This window comes from Podarcis melisellensis, assembly GCF_964234715.1.
Source record: "Podarcis melisellensis genome assembly, chromosome: 1".
Lineage (NCBI taxonomy): Eukaryota > Metazoa > Chordata > Lepidosauria > Squamata > Lacertidae > Podarcis > Podarcis melisellensis.
Window position 1 is genome coordinate 78,263,739 of NC_138528.1, and position 24,265 is coordinate 78,288,003.

Below are 24,265 nucleotides of genomic sequence, written 5' to 3' on the forward strand. Positions count from 1 at the left end.
ACTGATACTACAACCATGGAGGTGGTGTCTGATTGGTCGAGCTCACTGCCATTCTCACTATGGCACCAGCAACTTTTAAAAGTAATGTGTAAGGCAGCCGGAGCCTTGGAGAAGCCAACTGATGCAGCATTCCACAGCACATGCTGGCCAGCAGCCGTACCCTCAACTACCTTGCCTGTGAACTAGTTCTCAGTGGCATCTGCAGCAAGCAAAGTTATCTCCTGGAAGGATTGACTATCATAAGGTGAAGGCATGGGATGTCAGCTTTTGTATCTTCCACTGGTGAAACATGTGCATTCAGAAACTTACATCATTATTCACTCAAAACATTTGTTAAAAGGGTGGGGGAGAGGAGAAAAATGTGAGCCTCTTAGCAACTGACTATCTCTGTAGGCTTTGAGAATCATGGCTTAGACAAGAACCTGCAGTACTTCAGATGTTGTTAGACTACAACTCCCATCATCCACAACCACTGGCTATGCCAGTCGAATCTGATTGAAGTCGGAGTCCCAACAACCTCTGGAAGACCACAGATTCTTCACTCCTGGTTTAGACCAACCTGTTGCCCTCCAACCACAGCCAGCATGGGGCTGGGACGATGGGGCAGGGACGATGGGATTTGTAGTCCAACAAAATCTAGAAGGCACCAGGCTACGGAAGCCTGGTTCAGACCCCTACTTATATTTTGCCAGTCTGAAGGCTATAAAGTACACATATAAGGTTACTAGCTCCAACAAACTTTCAAAATAGATCAGACTGATAACTTTGATTCCAGGCAGGGTTGCACTGGTCCGTCATTTACACTTGATCCAGAAGTTGAGAAAAGAGTTATCCTACAACAGTGAAAAATGTGCCCTTAATGTTTATTGCAGAAGAGCTTTATTTCAAGCTTCCCCTTTAACCATCACCCCTACTCCCACATTAGTGAAAGAAGTTGAATATCCTGCTAGATCTCCAAGCACCTCGCACTGCATCAAAGAGTCAAACTTCTGTATCTATTGGTCAAAAGACTCAAATACTAGGAAAATAAGAACATTTTGCTTTAGGAAGCTCAATAGCCATCTTCAATGAACTCATTATCACCCTAACAAACATCCTAATTTGAACATACTATTAACACACAAAATCTTGGAATTTACATTATTTTGGTAAAGAGCATCATCAAGCAGCATAATACAGTCACTGTGTCCCCCTAAACATCTTTTATTTTCTTGCGACAGCTTGCGAGAACGAGTGCAAGAGCAACTCCTTTGCACCTCAAACATTTTAGAGTGCATTCTGATGGCTCAGTCCTTTGTGTGACTTATACAGTGGTGCCTTGGTTTAAGAACAGCCCTGTTTAAGAACTATTCAGTTTGCGAACTCCGCAAAACTGAAAGTTGTGTCCCAGTTTGCAAACTTTACCTCGGTCTAAGAACGGAATCCAAATGGTGAAAGGGCACCGGCGGCAGGAGGCCTCATTAGGGAAAGCACACCTCAGTTTAAGAATGGTTTTGGTTTAAGAACGGACTTCCGGAACACATTAAGTTCGTAAACTGAGGTACCACTGTAATAGCAATAGAATTACCGTATGTAGAAGAACAGTAGTGCCGGTGAAACACTGCAACTTATGGGATGGCCAACACTGCAATTTACTCAAGGTGCTGCACTGATGTAGCAATGTTATTGCAGCACCCCAATCCGCTACTGCAGGGGTGCACAATCTGCAACCCTCCAAATGTTTCTGGAGTACAACTCCCATCAGCCCAGCCAGCACTGCCAGTGATCAGAGATGATAGGAGGTGTAGTTCAACAAGATCTGGAGGGGCACAGGTTGTGTACCCCTGTGCTACTGCCGTATGAGGCATTTGGGCCACCACTGCATGGCCCATGATAGCCCAACGCCATGCAACTTTAAAAAAAAAATTAATTTAGTAGTCATAATTGGATTAGTATTGAAAAGCACCATAACAGAATAAATATTACTCCTATCTCTTGTAGAGGATCATTCTGTAGTCATTTAAGCACCTTACAACATCAAGATCGCAAATTCTTGGTAGTGATTAATCAAGAAACCACTTTTTAAAAAATGAACAGCACGTTCTCCAAAATACACACAGAGGCACATGCTCTATAAGAATTCATTCATCCACTAGACTGCTAAGTAAAAGGTTTGTGATTAATTTAGGTACAGCACAACTCTAACAGCAGTTTCACCTCTGAAATAGGCTCAGTATTTCAACCTATGATTTTTGCTGTATAATCATTCTCAAACATCTAAAAGTAAAGCAATTTTGTGAAATATTCACACATCGTCATTTCATATTAGGACTGAGAAAACAGCAAGTTTGACTTATTAGTAGCACAACTTTATACAAGGAATTATTCCTTGATTGTTTTAAACACATTTAAGATGCTCATAATTGTAGTGACCCTTTTTAGGGATAGAGATTAGTGCCCTTTAGTAGTTCTTGAAAAGATCCTTTAGAAACAGGAAGGTTGGATAATTCACATTTTTTATCACAGAGGTGTAAATCTGAAGTAACTACCAAAATCGGAAGTGATCACTAGTGAAAGGGGAAGGATAACCAAATTCAATACTGTACTATTAAGTCACATTTCCCCTTTGTGAAAGAAAATAAAGCAAAATTCATATTTTGAAGACACCCCACATTCTTGTATAAAGTTGGCTTTTTAAAATTAAATATAGTACTGAATGGAATTGTAAACCAGAACCAGATTTCCTGAAATATGCTGAAATTTAGTTCCACTCTCTTCTGTGGCAATTATTTTGCTCTTGGAATGCAGACAATAGCCCACACCCAACCCTTTTGTAGCCTCTGTTTTGGAAGCAGGTTTCATGATTACACAAATTTTCCCATTGCAAAAAGGACTCACAACTAAATGTCAGTTAAGATTTTTTAAATGTTGTGCCACTGACATCAGCACACAAGGGTAAGCAGTAAGGCAACACAGAGTTTTTGATTAAAATCTCTGGGACTCTACAAAAATCACTATCTTAGCTTTCACTATAGAAATTAATGCATGTTTCTGGTCCTCTTGGTTTCACATCTTAGCTTAAAAATGCCATTTCACAGTAAAAAATTTAAAAGGTTATATGTTTTAAGGCATATTTTCCAAAGAATGGTTCTAAATATCTAACCAAATCAAAGGACAGTGGAAAGCTGTCAATTTCTTGTTTTTATCAATTCCAGAACAAGATTTTAGAAACTTCGTATCTGCCAGCTATGGCTCCACATCATTTCCTGTTTGTGCAAGATATGTGCATATTATACTCATACCTGTAGCTGGAAATACACAAGTCTGAGGGTCCTGGCCCAGTCAAGAACCAAAAGCTACATTTCAATAATAACTTGAATCTGGGGAGTGCCTCCAACCCATTCCCTTAATTTTCATCTTCATGCTGTTTCTTCCATGTAGCTAGACATCAAACACATGTGCTAGTGAACAACCATCACTGCAGGAGGTGTTCTACCCTCCTGCCTCTCCAATACCTACAAGAGCACACACCCCCCCTTGGTCATTCACAACAGCCAGAGGCATAAAGATAAAGCTGTTGCTAGGTTGGTAGAGGGCTCTTTTAACAAGCCTGCACAAAACTCAGCAACTGACCTGGTTAGAGAGCTGGATTTTCCATGTGCTTTGGAATTCTTCCCCCCCCCCCAACATATACAGTGGAGCTCTGTGCTCTGGATTCAGAAATGATCACACAGTCTTGCTCTAAAGAAATATTGAGTTGCTGCTACAAACACTCTGCCACAAAGACTAAAGACCTGGAGGGTTTGGACAGTTTGTTGGCAATTACAGCCAAGTGCCTGACCTGAGCTTTGAAACCCAGCTAACCACACAGAGGCTCTTCTGTATGCCTCTCCGAATCAAAGATTGCTGCCTTTGTCTTGGCAATCCTTGGTACATTTACTTGGGAGTAAGTCTCCTTGGACACAGTGGGGCTTCTTTCAGAGTAAACATGCACAGAACTACAGAGTTTCCAATACCAATTCTCCAGCCAAAGGGGAAGTATTCTGCAAATTGGGAGAGTGTAAGCACCTTAAGAGATCAAGGGTTTGGCAAAGGCAAGAGCTCGGCTGTCCTCCTTGAACCGAGATCAATTCAAATAGCCACAGCTTTTTATTTATTTATTACTAATACTAGTGTGTTCACATGCACTCCTTTAAAAGTTATGAACAGCACCAGGGTTGGGGAAGACACTGGAAGGCAAAATATATAGCAAATACCAGTATGTGAAAGGACTTTTGAGAGTTGGCAATCTACCTACAAAGTGCAAAAATGAGACAATGGCCTTGCTCCTAATGAGCAAAGAGTACATATCCTAAATCACTTATATCACAGTCTTTCCTCCTCTCCAGGTCAGTGGAGCAGGAATCCTAACTTATCATCAAGTGTCAGTATTTAAAGTGGGTCTTGGTGGTAACTATTCCAGATAAAGTATTCCAGGGCACAAGAGTTGCGGGCTCTGGAGGGGGCTGCACGGGCGAGATTATTATACTTCGCTTTGAATCAAAACTAAGTAAGGGGAGGGGAAAGAAGGAAAGGAAAGGAAACGATTGATTTGGGAGTAACTGAACAAAGGCTAAAGAAGATCCCCTTTGAGGTGGGGAAGGCCCTCACTCCGGGGTAGGCAGGGGGGATAAAAAGGGGCCCCGCCGCTTGCTTACCTCTGCCGTAGGCGAAGTGCAGGCGCAGCGCCTTGCCTTGGCGCACCAGGCTGATGTGCAGGTAGGTGAACCACACGGCGAAGGTGAGGAGCACCAGGAGCAGCAGCAGCTTGAACTGCTTCCGGATCTTCTTCACCGGGAACCACAGCATCCTCCAGGCAGCATTCCCGGGGGGGTCTGCCTGCCCCCGGGGGGTGAGCGAGGGGCGCCCGGGCCGCGAAGGGAAAGCGGCGGCGGCGGCGGCAGCGCAGGAGGTGTTGCCGGGCGGGCGCGAGGAGTGCGCGCCTAACCCGGCCGCCGGCTCGGCCCCTCGCCGCTGCTCATTTCGCCCCCAGCGCCGCTCCCCTCACAGCTACGCCCGCTCCCCGCGGGGCGCCCGCCCCTCACCTGCAACTTCGGCGCCTCGCGGCTGGCGCGAAAACTTCGCTGTGGCGCTGAGGAGGACGCGCAGAGGCGCCCGGCGGAGATGCGGGGAGGGGGCTCCTAGCGCTCACCCCGGAGCGGAGCCCAGCCGCCTCCCGCCAGGTCCCGGCGGCGAGGGACAAAGGCATCCAGGCAGCGGCGGGGAGCCATCGGGGAGGCTCCCGGCGACCGTGAGGGGAGGCGGAGGGTCGACGTCGCCCGGAGCCGCGGGGCTGGCGGGTCGCTCTCTCGCCCGCTCGCCGAGACCTCCCTCCTTCCCGCCGGGCTGCCCAGCTGCCCAGAATCCTCTCCCCAATGTGATAATCCGTGCACGGCAGGCAATGAATGGAGGGAGGGAGGAGGGAGGGAGGAGCAGCAGCAGCAGCGCGGAGTTTCTCCCCCTCCGCCTCCTTCTCCCCGCCGCCTCCTGGCTCCGGGGCTGCTATTGCATTGCACTGGCTCCTCGGCCCGCGCTTTACATTGTCCTCCTCACGGCTGCAAAGCAGCGGCTGCGGCTGCTGCTGCTATTACTACGCCCGTCCTGCGCGCGCGGCTTGCAGCGATGCTCTGGCGGCACCACCATCGCCTCTTCGCCACCGCCGCTGCTCTGGCTCGGCTCGAAGAGAGCAGCATCCCCACGCTGTGATGCAACCGAGGCTGAAACGGGGCAGCCAGACAGACAGACCCGCCGGGCCCAATCGGAGCCCGGCACTTCTCCCTCCGTCCAATCCTCGGCTTCAGGAGGCGGCGGCGAAGGCGAGGCGAGGCTGTGAGCGGCGTTCATCTCCACGCCAACGTGCAAACATCCACCTGGGGAGCGGACCCGGCGGATGCCGCGGCGAGGCGAGGGGGGGAGCAAAGAAGGAAGGCGAATGTCCTTTCACCTCCTGCAAACATCGTAGGCTTTGAGTGCAGCTTATGGAAGAGCACTGTGGCTTTTCTAGCTTCGGGAAGGAAACTCTCCCGTTTCCTGCGTGTTGGGGCTCGTTCTGTTGCAAGGCGAATTGCAATGGTATTGCGGCCTCCCCTTAGCGAGGGTTGGTACCTTCCCAACAGATGCAAGCCGATACTCTAATGAGAAGGCAGCAAAGGATGCTCCAAGATGGTTAAGGCTGGGGAGGGATGCTGGCGTAGTCTGGGGCGGCCACAGGTAGAAGTGCAAAACCGTGTGCACTTGTGGAAGGATTCAGGCGCTTTATTCTCTCACATGTGCACAAACAGCAACAAATCCAAACGCCGTGCACCTTATATCTGAATATCTTTGCTTTTGTCTCAAAAGTTTATTATTTCTTGCTGGGAATGACCAGAGATCAGACACTGACAACCTTCTCCAACGTGGCGCCCTCCATCTCTTTTTGGTCTACAAACCCTATTGCCCCTGTGCATTGGTTCGAGGGCAGCAAACACCTTGCCCTTCCAAAACACCTTGGAGAAGGCTGTGATAGAATTGTGGAGTTGGAAGGCATCCCCAAGGGTCATCTAGTCCAACCCCCTATCTAGGCCATCCAACCTATGCTTATAAAACCTCCAATGTCTACTCAGCCAAACTAGCAATTCAAGATCGTTGCCTCATTTGCAAATCAGGAGTGGGGGCAGGTTCTCAAACTTTGCACTTCTGGGTTTGTTTGTTTGTTAAATTCAGTTTCCACAAGGTGTTCTTATAGTGTTATGATGTTCAGATACTGAAGATGTGTCTAAATATGCTCTCTGTTGCAAGGTTTTCCTTTTATATTGCTCACAATATAACAATATTACAACTTAAAGCCTGTTTTCTTCTCCTCTGACAGTTCACAAAGACAGACAATAAGAGCTTGGGAGAACTCAAACATTTGCATGCTGTTTTGGGATATTTTACCAGGTTAGGTTATATCCTGTCTTTATTGAGCACCCCTCCTGATCTTCTTCTTAATCATTCATTAATCCCACAATCTTCAGTGCATTTCCCCATCACTTTCCTGCAAAATAGTAAGGCTAGAGGCTATGAGCATTAACAATCTTCTGTAAACTTGTTCCTGAATGAATATGCATTGTCTTAGTCTGTAGGGCACTTTCTCTCCTTGCTCTTTTCAATAGCCAAGTTCCGTCTATATCTTAAGCTTTTCTCCTGTCTACCTAATCCTGCTCTCTGGAATCTCATCAAACCTTCTAGGATATCCTACCAAGAAGCAATGCAAGCAGGATGTGGCTGGGCTAAGAAAACATGGTAGACAGATGAAATATGTTCAGAGTCGCAAAGTGATTTCATGCTCTTTATTCAGCTCATAGTGGTGAGGAGGAATGAATGAAAGTCCCCTCAAAGTATCTGCTTTATATACATTATTTACACAATGGGCTGCACATGATTGGCTAATTCTGGAATTCTACTGTAAGCCAATCAGGTTGTGGATTCACTTATATCTGGAGCATGATTGGGTGGTTTCTGCCAACCAATCATACTGCTGCATTGTTCTAGGACCAATCAGACTGCTGCATTCTGAATCCTATTGTTCTAGGACCAATCAGACTACTGCAGTTTGGATCCTATTCAACTCAGTACATAACAACAGACATGCTTGAATCAGCTGACAATGGGCTTAAGAAATGAAAGGTCACTTCATTCATTACACTATAACAGGCACATCCAACTCATAAGAGACTGCAATCTACTCACAGTATAAAAAAAACTGGCAGTGATCTACCCAGAGTTGTTGAGCTTTTAAGGAGCCAAAATTGTTGAGCTTTTTTTAGGGTGGAGATCACAAGGGGTCCTAGGATCGACCAGGATTGACCAGGAACATCCCACGATCGACCAGTAGATCACAATCAACCTGTTGGACATGCCTGCACTTTAATAAACTGATGCAAAGATGAGAACGAAAACACTATGCTTAAATTAACAATAGCACTGTATTCCAGATATAGCACATGGCATGTTTTACCCTGCCTTTCAATCTGATGGAATCATGATTGATGGGTTATCTAAAAGCGTTTTAAAGTGCAGTTTAGTTTATCAAGATTACAGTATACAAATACTAGGAATTATGAGTGCTTTCCTTTCAAACCATCATTGTATTATCTCGATTAGACCTGGGAAAGGTTCCTCCCAGAACTTGATAACACAGAAAGAAAAAGTAAAGAGAAAACTCCAATATCCACAGTAGGACAATATCTTATTTAAGACAATCAAAATGTTTAAAAATAGTGTGCAAGCTTTCGAGATCACTATTTTGTGACATTTCAGTAAGAAAATCCACAAACAAAAACCAGACATCAACCCAACATCATCTCTGGGACCAAACAGCAGAATTGTTGTCAAATACTAAGTAGCTTACATGTTAACTTTTGACTTTTGGCTCATGAAAAGCAGCTTGGCTAGATTTTTAGGCTATGTATTAGTTTGGGAGATGTTGGGCAGGATATGAATAGGAACAGGACTGTTTCTTAGTCATTACACTTAGTCCAAAGAGACTGAACTGTGGACCAAAGGGGCCTCTGGATTGACTCTCATCTCTTCCAAGATCTCAGGTGCCTAGAGAAAACCACTCAGGTTTTTGTAGGCAATATGGAGACAATAGTTAGCACTTAGTGTGTTCTGCCCCTTTTCTTATTTATATTTATTGCATTTTTCTCTATTACTTTTTCTTCAAGGAGTACAAGGTGACACACACATTTATTTCCCATTTTACCCTGGAAACAACCCTGTTAGGCTGAGTGCATGTGACTGGCCCCAAGTCACTTAGTATAAGCTTCAGGACTGAGTCAGGATGTGAACCCGGCCCTCCCAGGTTCTAGTTCAGGGTTCAGCAACCTTTTTCAGCTGTGGGCTGGTTCACCGTTCCTTAGACCATGTGGTGGGCCAGACTATTTTTTTTGGGGGGGGGATGAATGAATTCCTATGCCCCACAAATAACCCAGAGATGCATTTTAAACAAAAGGATACATTCTACTCATGTAAAAACACACTGATTCCCGGACTGTTCATGGGCCGGATTGAGAAGGTGATTGGGCCGCATCCAGCCCACGGGTCTTAGGTTGCCTACCCCTGTTCTAGTTGTCCACTCTAACCACTATGCCACACTAGCTTGTTCACACTGAAAGACCTGGATGGGGTCGGGGATTTGATTTGCAGAGGCTTCCCTTTAATATGCTCCTAAAAGGATATGCTCAGTATGAAACCATATTTACAGGATCTGTATGAGAGCAGGATCAGAAGCTGATTGGGTAACAACAAGCAGAAAGTGGGAATAAATGGACAGCTCTCTGAATGGAGGAACGTAAAAAGCGCAAATGACAAGTAAAAATAACTTTGCATTATCTCTTGACCTCAAGGCATTTACATAATAGGCGTCCCCAATTAAAACAGTGCAAAATATTTTATTAAAAGCAAAGACTGTGACAATACAGTAAATGCTTGTTCTGTTGTAGATTATCATTTTTTTGTGTTTTCAGTGAAGGGAGCTGTTAAACCAGGAGTTATTTTTAACAAGATAGGACCTCCCCGCTTCTCCCCAATTTTGCTACCTACACGAACATTTCATTATCAGGTGTGTGAGGGGAAAGGCCCCATACAAAACTTTGCCAAAAATACTAAAGAGAGAACGTATCCTATATGATCAGGATATGGATAATGAACATTTACTCTTAAATCATCAGGTGACTTCTCAATAACAGGATCCTGAGTGGCCTGAACTTGTTACTCGCTTTTGACTGGTGCAGATTGAAGGAGTGGGTGAGCTCAGCAGCTTGCACGGCTGAGCCTGGTTTTGGTAAAGAACACCAACATCATGTAGGAGGTGATGTTTATGCAGCTATGATAGAAGAATAACACAGGGAGCTGCCTTATGCTGAACCAAACAGCTGGCCAGTCTAGCTGCAGCTCTCCAGGGTACATTCCTAGGCAGGAATAGAGCCTAGGGCTTTCTGTGTGCAAAGCAGGGGCTGTGCTAGCAAGCTGTGGCTCTTCCCTCAGGGCAAATTGATGATCCCTCCCTTAACCTATTGTGCATGGACAGCGCCACACGTTCTCAAATTGGGCCTTTACGCAGCCTCTACCTATTCCTGCCATCAACCGACTGCCTCTTTTGCAGCATCCCAGTCACGGCCTGCAGAGATCTCCTTTAACCCAAGAGAAAACTGGTCTCCCTGGTCAGGTGGAACGACTCTCAATTGGCATTCCTCTGCCTCTAGAAATCAATGTGCTGTATAGATGCTGAGAACTGTTTTCTGCTTCCTTTCTCGGTTGCTTTTCTTTTCTGTTGACATTTTAAGCTGCTTAATTGATCGAACAGTCATTTCTCTAGAGTCTGTTCCATGTATAAACTGCTTGGCCTTGATTCTGTGTGTGTGTGTGTGTGTGTGTGTGTGTGTGCGCGCGCCTGTGCCTGCCTGCCTCTCTGCCTTGCAGCCAAGAACAGCAAAAGGGATGCAGGTTTCTGTGACCTTTCCTTGACTCTGAGAGTGCTTGAAGCAAATGTATGGGATCTAACCTAGAATAGCACCATGGATTGCCATTACTTTGGACAGATTCAAATAGCCAAATCTAATATTTTTGTTTCCACTGTGAGGCGCCCCCCCCCATACCACCTGCCCACAAGTCATTCTGCAGTAGATAGCTGCATGTGTTTCTAAGTGGTTTGGGGGAGCAGGTGGGAGTTTTGAAATGTTTTCTAAAACTCCTTCAAGATGTTGATCTGAACACATGGTGAACTATTGAGAATTCTATTGTACCGCTGTCTGCTACTTTTCTGATTGAAATGGATGGATGGATGGATGGATGGTTGGAAGCAGGCCCAGCATCAGCACCCAGCTGACGGAGGCATTTGCCAGAGCCCATGTCCTCTCACTGGTCCACTGGGCCTTGATTGACACACATACACACACCAGCAGCCCCTATCGCCACTTGGGCTCCCCAACACTAGTGCCTCTGCAGCCATTAGGCTCCCCCTTGTGCATACGAATGAAGGGGCTTACTTTGTGGTACTGGTGGCTCATGGTGGCTAGATAAGTCGCTTCTCAAGTGTCAATGCAAAGGAGGCTGGCAGTTGCCCCACCCTGTATCACTGCCAGGTCTCCTTACCTAGCTGTAACAGGCTCCCAGAGAGCCCCCTCAGGAGAAGGAAGGTGGCGGCTGCAGGATAACCACTGTGGTCTCTGGCCATGGTAGGCACTGGGGGGGGGGTAGCAAGGAGTCTCTGCAGGGAGTGCAGCTTCCCAAGGCTCCGCAAAAACTGGGCCTCAATGGATGTTCAATATGTGATATATTAACCAAAACCATATGTGGGCAGTGCTTTTTCTTTTCTTTCCTTTTTAAGAAAAGAGGTGTCGGAACTCACCATGAACACCTCCCTTGTTCTCTTAGAATGGCAATGGCACCCATCCGAGAGGTGCCGGAACTGAGTTCCAGAGAATTCGATCTGGGGGGAAAGCCCTGTATGTGGAGATGATCACAAAACATTTTCCTTTGCTTTATTTGATTTTTAATTTACTTTCCATGCTGTAAAGTCAGTCGTGGGTAATCTGTGGCCCTCCAGAGCTTGCAACTCCCAGTGGCCATGCAGGCTGGAGCTGATGGAGTTGCAGACTTTGTTAACATCTGAGCATCAATTAGCTGTTAATACATTCATACCAGTAGGTGGTCTCTTTTGTATTTGTCTAATTTGTTGATTCTGTTATGCCAGTTAATTAGCTGCATGTGCACCTTGTTTTTGTTGTTGTTTTTAAATTTACTGTCCAGGAAATGCGTAAAAGCACACAGACAACTGTAAATTCTTACCACATCATTTTAAACGTGATTTGCTTGCGCAGCTTTCTGGTTTTTGCAGAAATCTGAAGGATCACAAGAAATATAGATAATAATTCCATAGCGGCCAATGTCACATTTGTAAGCTGGTTGTCAGGAGCCTTTGAATCACTGTGCAAAGCAGGGACTCAGTGCTAAGTAAGATCGCTTCCCCTTCACTGCAGCTGATACAAAGGGAGAGAGATCTTGCAGAGTTCAGGTGTGTAGCATCACTCCTCCATCAGGAGAGGAAATATGTGGGATGTTTTCAGAAACCAGTGTGCGTATGCAGACAACATTGCTTTACATCCTCCCTCCCACCCCAAAACGGTATACTAAAGTTTTCACAAAACTAGTAGCTGGTGAAGAGGATGCCCCCATAACTGTCCTTTCTTTGCTGATTACTTCTGCTGAAATCTCAAATAGCAGCCCTGCATACAAAAAGCAATAAAGGCACCATTCTCAGTTGCCACCTCTGTGCTGTACACACAGCACTGATGCCTTCCTTTTGGATTGTGCAACTATAATTTGTTCGGGGGAGGGGGGTTCTTCCATATCTGCTGCTATGTGGAATGTGATAATGATCACAAACATCTGTTGGTCATTGCCTTGTGCCATTGTGAGATGAGATCAACCCTCTTCCTCACAACCAGCCCAACACACTCTGCTGCCTGAGATGAAACCAACCTGACCGGGAGATGAGTCTGACTTCTACGCTGATGATGGGACAATGTCCTCCGCTACACCTGTGGGCAAGAGGTATAGCTTAGGGGCCATGTGCCATACACAGCTCTGCCTTCCAGTACCTTCCCATTACTTGCCAGTACCCACCAGCATCCACTGCCTGAGGTGGCAACCTCACTCTGCCTAATGGTAGGGCCAGTGTTATAGCTCTAACCTGCCCTGCACCCTAATTGTCGACAGGTACACCTCACAAGAATATTCATCTTTCCATCCTTATCAACTATAATTTGAATGTGAACTTTATTTTGCAAAGCCTAAATAAAGCTGGGGTGTGCAGTCACCAGTATAATACTATGTACACTGAACCACTCAAAATGATAGGACTTGCCCCCAATTATACATGCATAGGAGTGGGCTTAACATTGAACACAGAGTAATTTACTTTTGAGTAAAAATGCTTAGGAGTGCAGTTAGTCACAGCTAGACTTTGGTTGGATAAGAACCAGTAACCAATCAAAGTTTAGTTGTGATGCAGTCATCCATATTTACTCAGGAGTAAAGCCTTTTCTATTGAAGGATAAGCATGCATAAAATTTCACACCTGCTTAGAAATAAGCCCTCTTGTATTCAATGGAACTTACTCCCAGGTAAGTATATAGCCCTAATTCCATTGTCCTGTTGATTTTGATGGCTCTAAACATAAACTGAAATACATCTAAAGCACACTCACTGTGTTTCCAGTGCTGGATTTTTCATCCATGTTCACAACACCTCATCCCAAATGCATATGTATCCTGTGCTTTGTTGTGAAATATTACTATCTGATGTGTTGTTTCTCAAACTAGCTTCACACCAATTGGAGTCCTCAAGCCATTCTGTTCCTAATTGGTCTCCAGCCAAGGTGTGAAGGTAAAGACATCCCTGCCTCCTGATGTGCAGTGGCGTAGCGTGGGGGGTGCAGGGGGGGTCGGCCTCACTAGGCGCAACATCTGGGGGTTAGGGAAATCCACGGGTTAGGGGGCGCAAATCCATGGATTAGGAGGCGCAAATTACTTGCCTTGCCCCGGGTGCTGATAGCCCACTCTACGCCACTGCTGATGTGTACACAAACAGAAACAAATCTGATACTAATGAAGCCGGTTGATGTGAACAGCTGGGGGAGGAAAGCTGTTAATTGCACTGGGAAAAAGAACACACTACATTGGGCTCTAAGGGGGGTAATGTGAACACACCCTCAAAGAAGCCAGCCCTGTTGTGTTCAACGAGGCTTACCACCTTAATCTTTAGGATAGCAAAATTACACTGCAACTGTAAGCATGACCCCTCAAAAATGACTTCCATTATGATCAGTGGCACTTACTCCCTAGCAAATGCATTCAAGATCGCTGCCTTAGTCATTACTAACCTTAGCCAGATTGGGACCATTGTTGCCAACAGCTAGCAGGCTGTGCAAGATAAATTCTTCCTTGGTCATAAATGGCTTTTGCTGCTACAGAAGCAGCATTTGATGATGTGAGGGAAGCTGAAGTTCAGCCAAAGGGATATTATGTTTGTAGGCCATTTGTCTTTGAAACCACAATGCGAGGGATTGTGGGGAGTGGGGGTTGTAAGTGGGAAAATGGAGCCTGATTAATTAGTTATTTGCACTAACCTAATCTTAGTTGCAACAGCAGTGGAGAAAGTTTGAAGAGCAAGAGAGGCTCCCCACCTGTTGCAAGGTGAGGAAGACTGCCTGATATAACTGTTTCTGCCCCAGCCAGCCACCTTCCCACTGGGCTGAGGCTAATCACAGCAAAGCCTTCTTACTGCTTAATGCAGGACCTTTTCTCTCCAACCGTTCCTTTGGCCCAGGGCATGTTTCAGCTTATTTTGTATTGATGTCTGAACCAAATCAATGAGGCAGCTGGGACATCTAGAATGCCACGGACCAGAGCAAGGCAGAAGGATGGAATGCTGAAACTGCTTATCAGTCAATCTAGAAGAGCAATTTGTCTTTGGCTTTCAGTCATTCTGGAGATTTTTCTGGGGAAGTGGGGCATTTCTCTCTTTTTAACTGCCTTTCTATTGATTTCAAGGGTAGAGAATCAGAAGTTGGCAAGCAGCAAGCAGCCTGAGTGTATTTTGTTCCTCTTCCATAAAATCCTGTTGTAGGGTTTCCCACATACACACACCTTCTGTCCTGATTTGCACTTACACCCTCTCTGAATTAAATGGGAGGAAGGGAGACTCAGTACTATGACTTGTTTGGTTTTTTTTTTTTAAAATGGGCTGAGAGTGAATAACTTTTCATATTATATTAAGTATTAAGATTGTTGGCCTCCTCCTGAGCCAAGGGGCTCTTTTAACATCAGTGTGGGTGAAGATTGCTTATAGCATCCTTGTGCTGTCTCTGCTGTAGAAAGCAGTGAAAAGGCCACCAAGGAATCCCACAGGAAAGAGACACAAGGCAAGACTTAGCAATGGCAAGTAAGTTCTACTGCCACCAGGGTCCAGCCCAAGACATTTTGGCACCTGAGGCAAACCACAAAAAAGACACCCCACCACCACCACCAGCTAAGATGAGCGGGAAGAGGGAAGATCAGCCTTGGAATGAAAGGAGATGGAGATGGTAGAGGCCTTAGCAGAGTGGAGCTTTGCCAAATTCATTTAGCTTTTGCTGTCACCTTTAAATTCAGGCCCTTTTCTTGCCATTCAAATGAGAAAGGTTGAAATGTGTAGGAGATCCCTGTGTTGTTGTTTTTTGCGTGGCGAGTTCCTGCCCCCCACCAGGATAAATAAAGACACAAGACACCATAATTAAGGTTAATTGGGCGAATTAGGCCACAACTTTATTGAATTCAGGAATGAGAGGCATTGGCTTAGGCATTGGTCCTATTGACTATCCGGCTCCAGCCCATTTGCTGGAGACACGGGGAAGGGTTAACACTTTATCGGGGGAGTCTCCTGCCAAGGCACGTCGACTAGGAGCTCCCCCGGGTCACCGCTCTGGGGCGTGCCTTTGGCCCACACCTCCATAGGCTTCGGACAGGGCCACGCCCCCCGGAGTCCTTTAACGGACCACCCTTCGCTCACTGGGGGGAGGTGATGGCGTTCCTCCCCCCCCACATCCTCTTAACCCCTTCTTACCAATGCCTACCGCCACACGAGCAATCGCTCGCTGCCAATACTCTCATGCCTGAAACCAATCCCTTATCCCCTTTGCCATATCCATCAGCCAAATATCATTTCCAGCATCTGAGAGATGCACGCCATCAGCCAAATATCATTTCCCGCATCCGAAAGATGCACACCATCAAATGGTAGAGGGCCTCACCATTGACACATATGCCCGGGTGGTCAATGACACTCCCCCCCAGGGCTGCCACTCTACGCACCACCGCCCTATTTATGGCTATCGGGCACCTGCAATCTCTCCAAACCCGCCTCTCCATCCACGAGGCCCAAATAAAATAGTAGTGACGTTTGGGTAAGAGGCTTTGAGTTCCTCAAAGTCACTAAAGATATGCCACATCAAGTCGACTGCCTTTCTATAAGCTAACTCTTTTCGCCTAATTGGATAACTAAAGCATCTGGGGGGCCCGCCCGAGACCGGAATTGATGGCGCGGACCCTAGCCCAATGCACCATGCTCAAATGAGAAAGGTTGAAATGTGAAGGAGATCCCTGTGTTGTTGTTTTTTTGTATTGTCTTTGATCTCACAATGACTGGCTATGCCAGCTATTGTGATGGAGCAGGGTGTTTCCCACTTCTGTCAAAGCAATTCCATCCCTCTCCCAGATAACCTGTGGTCAGGGGTAATTGCTGAGACTTTAGCTCCTTCCTTTATTCAGCTCCAAAAATAGGAGCAATGCAGTTAGAGTGAGATAGACACAAATGGAAATGTGGCACTCCTGGGGCCATACCCATTTCAAAGCCAAGACCAAATGCGCCCCACAGTTATTCATGAACAGAGTAGCATCCTAACCCTCCCTTGCAATGTGGGTGACTTTTCATCTTGGGTGTGGTTGAGTATGATTTTTGTTGTTGCAGGCTTCCTGATTAGATGGAAAAGCTGAGAGCACTTACAAGCTCGATAAGTTTACAGGGCAGTTATAAGGCAAGGAACATTCATTGTGCATTCATGTTGATTTGCTTGCAGGCTGTTTACACATTTTCGTGTTAATCATCTGTCCATTCCTCACTTTTCAGTGCATTTACCTGACATTTTCCAAGCTGAAAAAAAGTCCAGCATTTTCTCGAAGTTTATTCAATGTGCAACATTAATCCTCATGGACTGTGCAGTTATGGTATGCACATAAATCTCTACCACAAAATACTGAGAGTCTGGAGTAACCTTCTGACTCTTCTCTCAGTTTTAGTGGCGTAAAGCTACTTCCAATCTCCTCTATGAGGTTTTTTTGGGGGGGGGACGACTGGGGGGGGGGCTGTTCCTGCTACTCAGTTACAGAGCAATAGTGCCATCTGCTGGTCATTAGGAGTATCTTGCATGTGCTTTGAACATTCAGCCCATTTCATCAAAGTCTCCCCCCATTAACCTTTTGTCAGATGAAAAGGTTGGTACAACTACAACATTGCACAAAACTAAAATAGTAACAAATCTGCCTTCACCTCTCTGATATTCTCTCAAACACAATCATATTTTGAGTTCTGCATTGAATAGCCATAGCTTTTTTCCTCTTAACTACTGCTGAAATTACCATATTTACTTGAGTCTAATGTGCCACCAAAAGGGACGCGGGTGGTGCTGTGGGTTAAACCACAGAGCCTAGGACTTGCCGATCAGAAGGTCGGCGGTTCGAATCCCCGCGACACGGTGAACTCCCGTTGCTCGGTCCCTGCTCCTGCCAACCTAGCAGTTCGAAAGCACGTCAAAGTGCAAGTAGATAAATAGGTACCGCTCTGGCGGGAAGGTAAATGGCATTTCCGTGCGCTGCTCCGGTTCGCTGGAAGTGGCTTAGTCATGCTGGCCACATGACCCGGAAGCTGTATGCCGGCTCCCTCAGCCAATAAAGCGAGATGAGCGCTGCAACCCCAGAGTCAGTCACGACTGGACCCAATGGTCAGGGGTCCCTTTACCTTTACCTAATGTGCCTCCGAATCTAATGAGCACCTCAATTTTCAGAACCTTGAAATGAAAAAAAGTATTTGCTAGGGAATGTAAATGTGTCATCAAATTTAATGTGCACCGTAATTTCTACAACGTAATTTGGTCCAAAAAGGTAAGTAAAGTAAAAGTACTTGTAATTAACAGAATTTAGTAGTACAAGCTTAGGGAGCCTAATAGTGAAGGAAGTGGAAAGGGGAAGTGTGGTGTATTCAGGCTCAGTGAAATAGCTACGCACTGTCCCATTAAGGTTAACCCAGACTACCTCAATCAAGAAGACCCACTGCAGGCATGTGATAAGAGCTCTTTTAAGGAGATGTAGATAACCTTCTCAGGGCTAGCTCCAGGTCAGTTAGGTCTTGGGCCTAAGGCCTTCTGGTGGGACTTCTTGCATCAGGGGCCACAAATGAGCCTTACTTCGGTAGTGGGCAGCTCTCCCAGGAAACAGCCTGGAGCCATCATTTCATTTCCCACAATGCCCCAGAGTATCCCTCTTGTATTACTCCTGCATTACTCCAGGTCATTGTGGGAAATGTAAACAGTGGCTCTGGAGCAACACTGTTTCAGGGTGCTCTGCCCCACTCCAAGCCACCCCTGCAAAAAAAGGGAAGTCCAGTGACTGAAGGCTTGGTTAGGGTTATAGCAACTACCTTAGGATGCCAGGTGCTGAGATCAGCCTAGAACCTTGTAAATAAATCAGTTATCAACACATGTGTGGAACTAGAATTTAACAGCCAAAGGTTCAGTAGAAAACACAGAATGGCCATAAGAAGGGAGTTGCCCCCACAAGCACCCTGCCTGCCCCCCCCCCCCCGGTGGAGAAGCAACACCTGCATCAGCACTGATTTCTGGCAAGATCTCGTGGTGGTGGGTGGAGGTGGGCCGTGTGGAGATGGCACCAGGTGGTGCAGAGTGGCACAGCAGGCACAGCAGAGTCAGGCAATAGAGTGTGGGCAGTGGCACAGAGGAGGAGTTAAGAGATAGGGGGAAATGGAATGATCCAAAAAGTTGGGATATGATGCTGAATGTCAACCTGCAAAAGAGCTATGCAACCAATTTTGAAAACCTTTTCACATCACAATTCCACAATTGGCTGGTGGAAAAGTGTTTTTTATCTTCAGATAAGCTGATTTATTGATGGAGAAATTTTTAAGGGATCTATTGGCCAGGGGTCCCCAAAGGAACACCAAACAGACAAGGGCTTTAAGTGAAAACTAGACCTTTATTGGTACAAGCGTACACAGGGGCAGTCTCTCTGAAGAGTCAGACTGCAACATGGCATGATGGAACAGCATTCTTATGTAGTTCTGTGCTACACAGGTGATTACCACTAGTCAATCCTATGGTTGCAATGAAACATTCCAAAGCAATCACAACCCAGCGCCTTAAATCTAAGCCAATCAGGAATATCGTAACTCCTCTGCACAGCCCTCCCCAAATTTCGCATTCATTCCTTATGATTAAAAATAGCAATTCTTCAACATCCTTCTTTATTAAGTTTTGATTAATCATCCTATTCATTAGCTGTTCTCTAACATCCTTAATCATTAACTAATGATTAAGTATAGTGGTTCTCCATGGTTGATTCCATTCTTCTAAACAGACTTATGATTGAGTGAGGTCGTTCTACCTTACTGATTCCTTGCATTCCTCTAGTATATTAGAATTCTTGTTGTATACTGCCGCCTTCTATATGAGCATTTTCCTGCTGAAGAGCTAATTAAAGTACAGCACAATTACTAAGCTACAAAATAAATTCAAATGAAACAAGAAAGTTGAGTTTTCTCCTTTATTTCTGGTTTTCTCCTTCAGTATCACCCAGTCACTAGAAACATCATGGTGGTTGAGAAAAAAATGAAGGAGCACAAGGTGTGGATAAAACCAAAAAATGTCAATTGTGGAGCTTTATATGCATAGTGCAAACTTAGCAACACCAGGTGGAGCCATAATATCATGAATGAGTTTCAGCTTCATTGATGCACTGTAGCCAATTATGTTCCATCTGCTGCATCCAATGAAATGCACAGAAGAGAAAAGGAGCTCTCCTTTGTGAAAGCAGTGAAAAGCAACCTGAGCTGTGGGAGAGGGAAACCATCTATGCAAAACGTGTGTGGATGGTTGTCTCCATTGGAAACAGATTCCACAGGTTCGTGTCCCTATACAACAGAGAACACTCAAGCAGCTCATATTCCTTTAAATTAAAAATAAAATAAAACCTTCCTGATCAACAATTTGGCAGGGAATAGAAAACAGGCAAAGAGCGTGCCTAAATCTGCCTCCCTTGGTCAAAGAGTAGCTTCCCCACCCGCCTTTTTAAAGCTATGGTTTTCCCAGTAGTGATGTATGGAAGTGAGAGCTGGACCATAAAGAAGGCTGATCGCTGAAGAATTGATGCTTTTGAATTATGGTGCTGGAGGAGACTCTTGAGAATCTCATGGACTGCAAACCTATCCATTCTTAAGGAAATCAGCCCTGAGTGCTCACCTGAAGGACAGATCGTGAAGCTGAGGCTCCAATACTTTGGCCACCTTATGAGAAGAGAAGACTCCGTGGAAAAGACCCTGATGTTGGGAAAGATGGAGAGCACAATGACATGGGGATGACAGAGGACGAGATGGTTGGACAGTGTTCTCGAAGCTACAGGCATGAATTTGACCAAACTGCGGGAGGCAGTGGGAGACTAGAGTGCCTGGTGTGCTCTGGTCCATAGGGTCACGAAGAGTCGGACACGACTAAACAACAATGCTACCTGACAGTCCAGCTGTGGAGGGGGCCCACAAGCACAGCACCTGGAAACACACTCAGTTACTCACAGTTATTGGCATCCGTCTATCTCAAGAGACAATGGAGTGTGCACCTCCAGGGGTGAAGTCAAACCACTGCAGTAGCAGCACCAAAGTGACCTCCCCAAGGCACAAGCCTGGGCAGTGTGTATTGAGGTCCTGGGCTGCCCAGACAAGACTCCCTCTTGAGCTGCTGAGTAGAAGTGGAGGGAGGTGGGTGAGAATTCCTGGAACAGCAGAGTGGAAGGTGTGCCCTTTCACTTGCAGGGTGTGCCCTCCCAGACAGATGTATCTTTGCAAACATAAGAGAGTTGAAAATTAAGGTCTGCTTAAATAAACAAATTCTTCCTTTTGTGGTTGAGAACTGTAAGAACACAAACCATTAGAACAATTGGAGAGGTTGGTTACGCTGGACTCCCTTCCCCCCCTTTAAAAACCAAACCCAAAAGGCACATTTATCATGCAATCCTATCCATGTTTATTTAGAAGTAAATCCCACTGTACTTTGCATAGCATTGGAGCATACACTTACCTGGGCCCTCTCCCAATCCAAATGATTCAGCTTTCTGCAGCACTTGCTACAACCTGCCACATTTGCCTTTCATCGCTTGCTAAAGCAAAGAGCAAGGATAGGGACCTTGTGGCCTGCCAGGAATTGCTGGATTTCTATCTCCCATCAGCCTCAGCCAGGGTGGTCACTGCTCAGGGATGATGCAGGCTGTAGTCTAACAAGAGGACCATGGACTCCCTGCCCTTGGTTCAGAGATCCTGGACTAGCCAGAGTTAACAATCTTCTCGGATTTGCCAGGGAAAACATGGCGCAGCATATTGTGTGTGAGGGAGTGCGAGGGGTCAGAGCTTGCACTGAAACCTGAAAAATGACCCTAAGTTTGAGGAAGGAGAGAATTAATGTAACAAGAGCTACGTAGGTCATGGGAACATCTATTCAAACAGCACCCTCAGTCCATTCTGCAGCCCACAGACACATGCAAACAGTTCGCAAGCAGCATAGGCTCTGCATGTTGAATTTACTGCACGTAGTAGGAGGCAGCCGGGAGGCGAGTTTTAGGCAGTCCATACACACTCCCCGATCCAGATCAGGGACCCTTGCCTGCTTTTTCTTCACAAAAACATCTCTTTACAATTAAGCATGCGGATTTATCATAACAAGTAGTTTGGCCAGTTGTTTATGTGGAGATGTTGGTGTAAATATGTCCTCAGTCCCAACCTGAGAGTGCAGTGTGGCATTTTGCCCTAGATTCAAAGGTGAGCCTTTCTGCATTCAGAAGATGAGAATTCTACTGCAGCCCTGGTGCTCCCACCATCTATAACTGGATGCTGACATGGGCCTTGGGGTGGGGATATAAATGGCCCATATGCACCTAACACCTGTGTGCTGCTGTGGCTGCCTGGTAACGGAAGTGCTCTGAGGAACATGCAGTGTGGGTTTGAGTCCTGAGTGCTCCCTCTTTTTTTGCCCCTGACATGACTATTTTCACCAGGCAACAGGTGAGGAAATCCAAATCCCGCCCCCCCCCACGCACAGGTAGTGCTCAAACTCTCTCATCTCCAGCTTCCCCAGTCCAGCTCAGGAGTATTCTGTGCAGCAAGATACTGCTGCCATTCGTATGTGCCTGCAAGCTTCCCTTGCTGAGTGTCCCGACTCTCAGCTTCATTAACGTGTGACCCTGAAATTTCAGATCCCCCCAAAACTGATGCCAAAGTTTTCTGCTAGTTTTGTGTTGTGAACCCCATATTTGGTGCCACCCCCAAAACCAAGCTAGGGCTGCAACACATCCGGGAATCGCTCAGAAAAAATGGATTTCTGCTCAATCGGCAAGATGTCCAGGAAAACCTGGAAGTATGGGCAAGTCCGGATTTTTCAATATGGCAACCCTACCAAAGCAAACTGGGGTAAAAAATTTAATGCCCAAAACTACAACCTTGTTTGATTGACTCCAAACAGGTGCCAACAGTAACAGCCTGCACTTCAACATAGGCCATACTAATTTTCAAAAAAAAAAGAGAAATATTTTATTTGTTTCCAAACAAACAGATCCTCACAGCATTCCACTTAATTTTCCTCCCTTTAGGCAGAGAGAGGCAACTGCCTCAGGCAACAGATCATGAGGGATGGAGAGGCAAGAAGCAAGGGAAAGATGTTGCTAGACAGTTCCACCATGGATGTGACATGGCATGCCTTGCACTCCCCTAAGCCAGCCTGCTGGCCTCAGGTGAAACAGAGAATGTCCCATCACCATCCCTGAAATAATAGTCAGCATGGGATGGGGGCGACACCTTTGCTCCATACAGCAAAATGTATTGGACTGGCCCTGACTACTTTGCAGTCAGCCACCCTGTAAGCAAAGTAGAAATAAAAAACAAAAGGTGGGGAGAGTTTTTACAAAGAGAGTAAGGACAGGAAATCCATCTTCAAAGAGACTGCTATCCTGCTGCATCTAGTGATGGTAGTGGCAGCGACATTGCTTTTGGGACCTGAGCACAAGGGCACTGTCCCCACCAGCTGTTCAAAAGCATTACTGCCTCCGACTGGGGCAGCAGGGCAAAGCCACTGTGGCCAGAAGCTATTGACAGCCTTATCCTCTATGGATTTGTTTAATCCTCTTTTCAAACCATTCAAGTTGGTGGCTATCACTGCTTCATGTTAAACCCTTTGTTTTAGAAGTGGAAAGGAAAGGCACCAATTTTAACCACTGATTTCAAAGCTGCACTGATTTGGGGGGTTTCTTAGAATTCCTGAGCAACAATGGGCAGGAGGCTGCTAATAGGCAATGATAGTAAGTTTTATCTGCAGGAATTAGCATGTGAGCTATAACAATATGGGGCTAAACTTGCATCACCTGTTCATTTCTAAGGATCAAACTGCAGTTTTAAGAGCAGCTACAGGAGTCAGTTGTTCTATTCATGTATAAGAAAAGATTGTTGCCCTGTTACATAAAAAACAATTTTAAAAAATCATTATCCTTTTTTTAAAGTTGTACTCAAGTGCTGGACTAAATAAATACACAGCCTCTGGAAAACAACAGGGGAAACAAAGTTAGATAGTGGAACATTCAAGAAAGCACAGTATGGCAAGTGGGGCAGGGGGAGGAATCTGTCCCTGCCTCTCAGTGATTTTAGTGACACAAAAAATAAAAATGACCTCAATAGAGACTCAAATCATAACTACACTTACTGATTGTGGTTACTGGGGGATGAGTCACAACTAGCATGGTTTACTGGGTTGAAAGGGTGATTAAGAGCAGTTGTTTCACAATAGAAGCAGATTCTAGAGAAATCTTTTTTTGGAAAATCAGAGATGGCTGTGCAACATCTCTGCATATTGTATTTTGTGTCTTAGTGTCTGTCCGTCCCCAAACTCAGTATCTAATTTTCTTGGCATGAGACAGCCTAATCCCTGAATTTTGTCTAATACCCACAAATGAAAGGAAGGAAAACACACACAGGATGCCTGCAGGGAACACACAAAGACCTCCTGGAACAAGCGCCCATGACTCACCCTGGGAAAGAACGATTCGATTCTTTTGCCAAAGGGAGAGTCAGACCTTCATTAACGCAGGACCCCAAAATTCCAGACTCCCCCAAACTGATGCCAAGGTTTTCTGCTAGTTTTCTGCTGTTTTGTGCTACAAATCCTGCATTTTGTGCTGCCCCCAAAACTGAGTAATTGAAAAAGCAAATCAGGGACACAAGCTAATGCCCAAAAATTACAATCTTGTCTGATTGACTCCAAACAGGTGCCAACGTGTTGTGCTAGTTTTGTGCTGCAAACCACACATTTTCTGACACCCTCTAAAATGAGCAACTGACACTCAAACCAGGATCACAAGTAAAGGGC

The 24,265-nt window shown here is 45.7% G+C and overlaps 1 protein-coding gene across 1 annotated transcript in view; it reads right to left on the reverse strand.

Moving 5' to 3' along the window:
- B4GALNT4 (beta-1,4-N-acetyl-galactosaminyltransferase 4) overlaps positions 1-4,938 on the reverse strand; it is a 179,295-nt gene extending 174,357 nt beyond the window's left edge. The window contains exon 1 of the mRNA XM_081884509.1: positions 4,677-4,938. Within this exon, the coding sequence (XP_081740635.1) occupies positions 4,677-4,827 (151 nt within the window). The 5' untranslated portion in view covers positions 4,828-4,938. The remainder of the gene's footprint in view (positions 1-4,676) is intronic.
- Between the last annotated feature and the right edge of the window lie 19,327 nt (positions 4,939-24,265).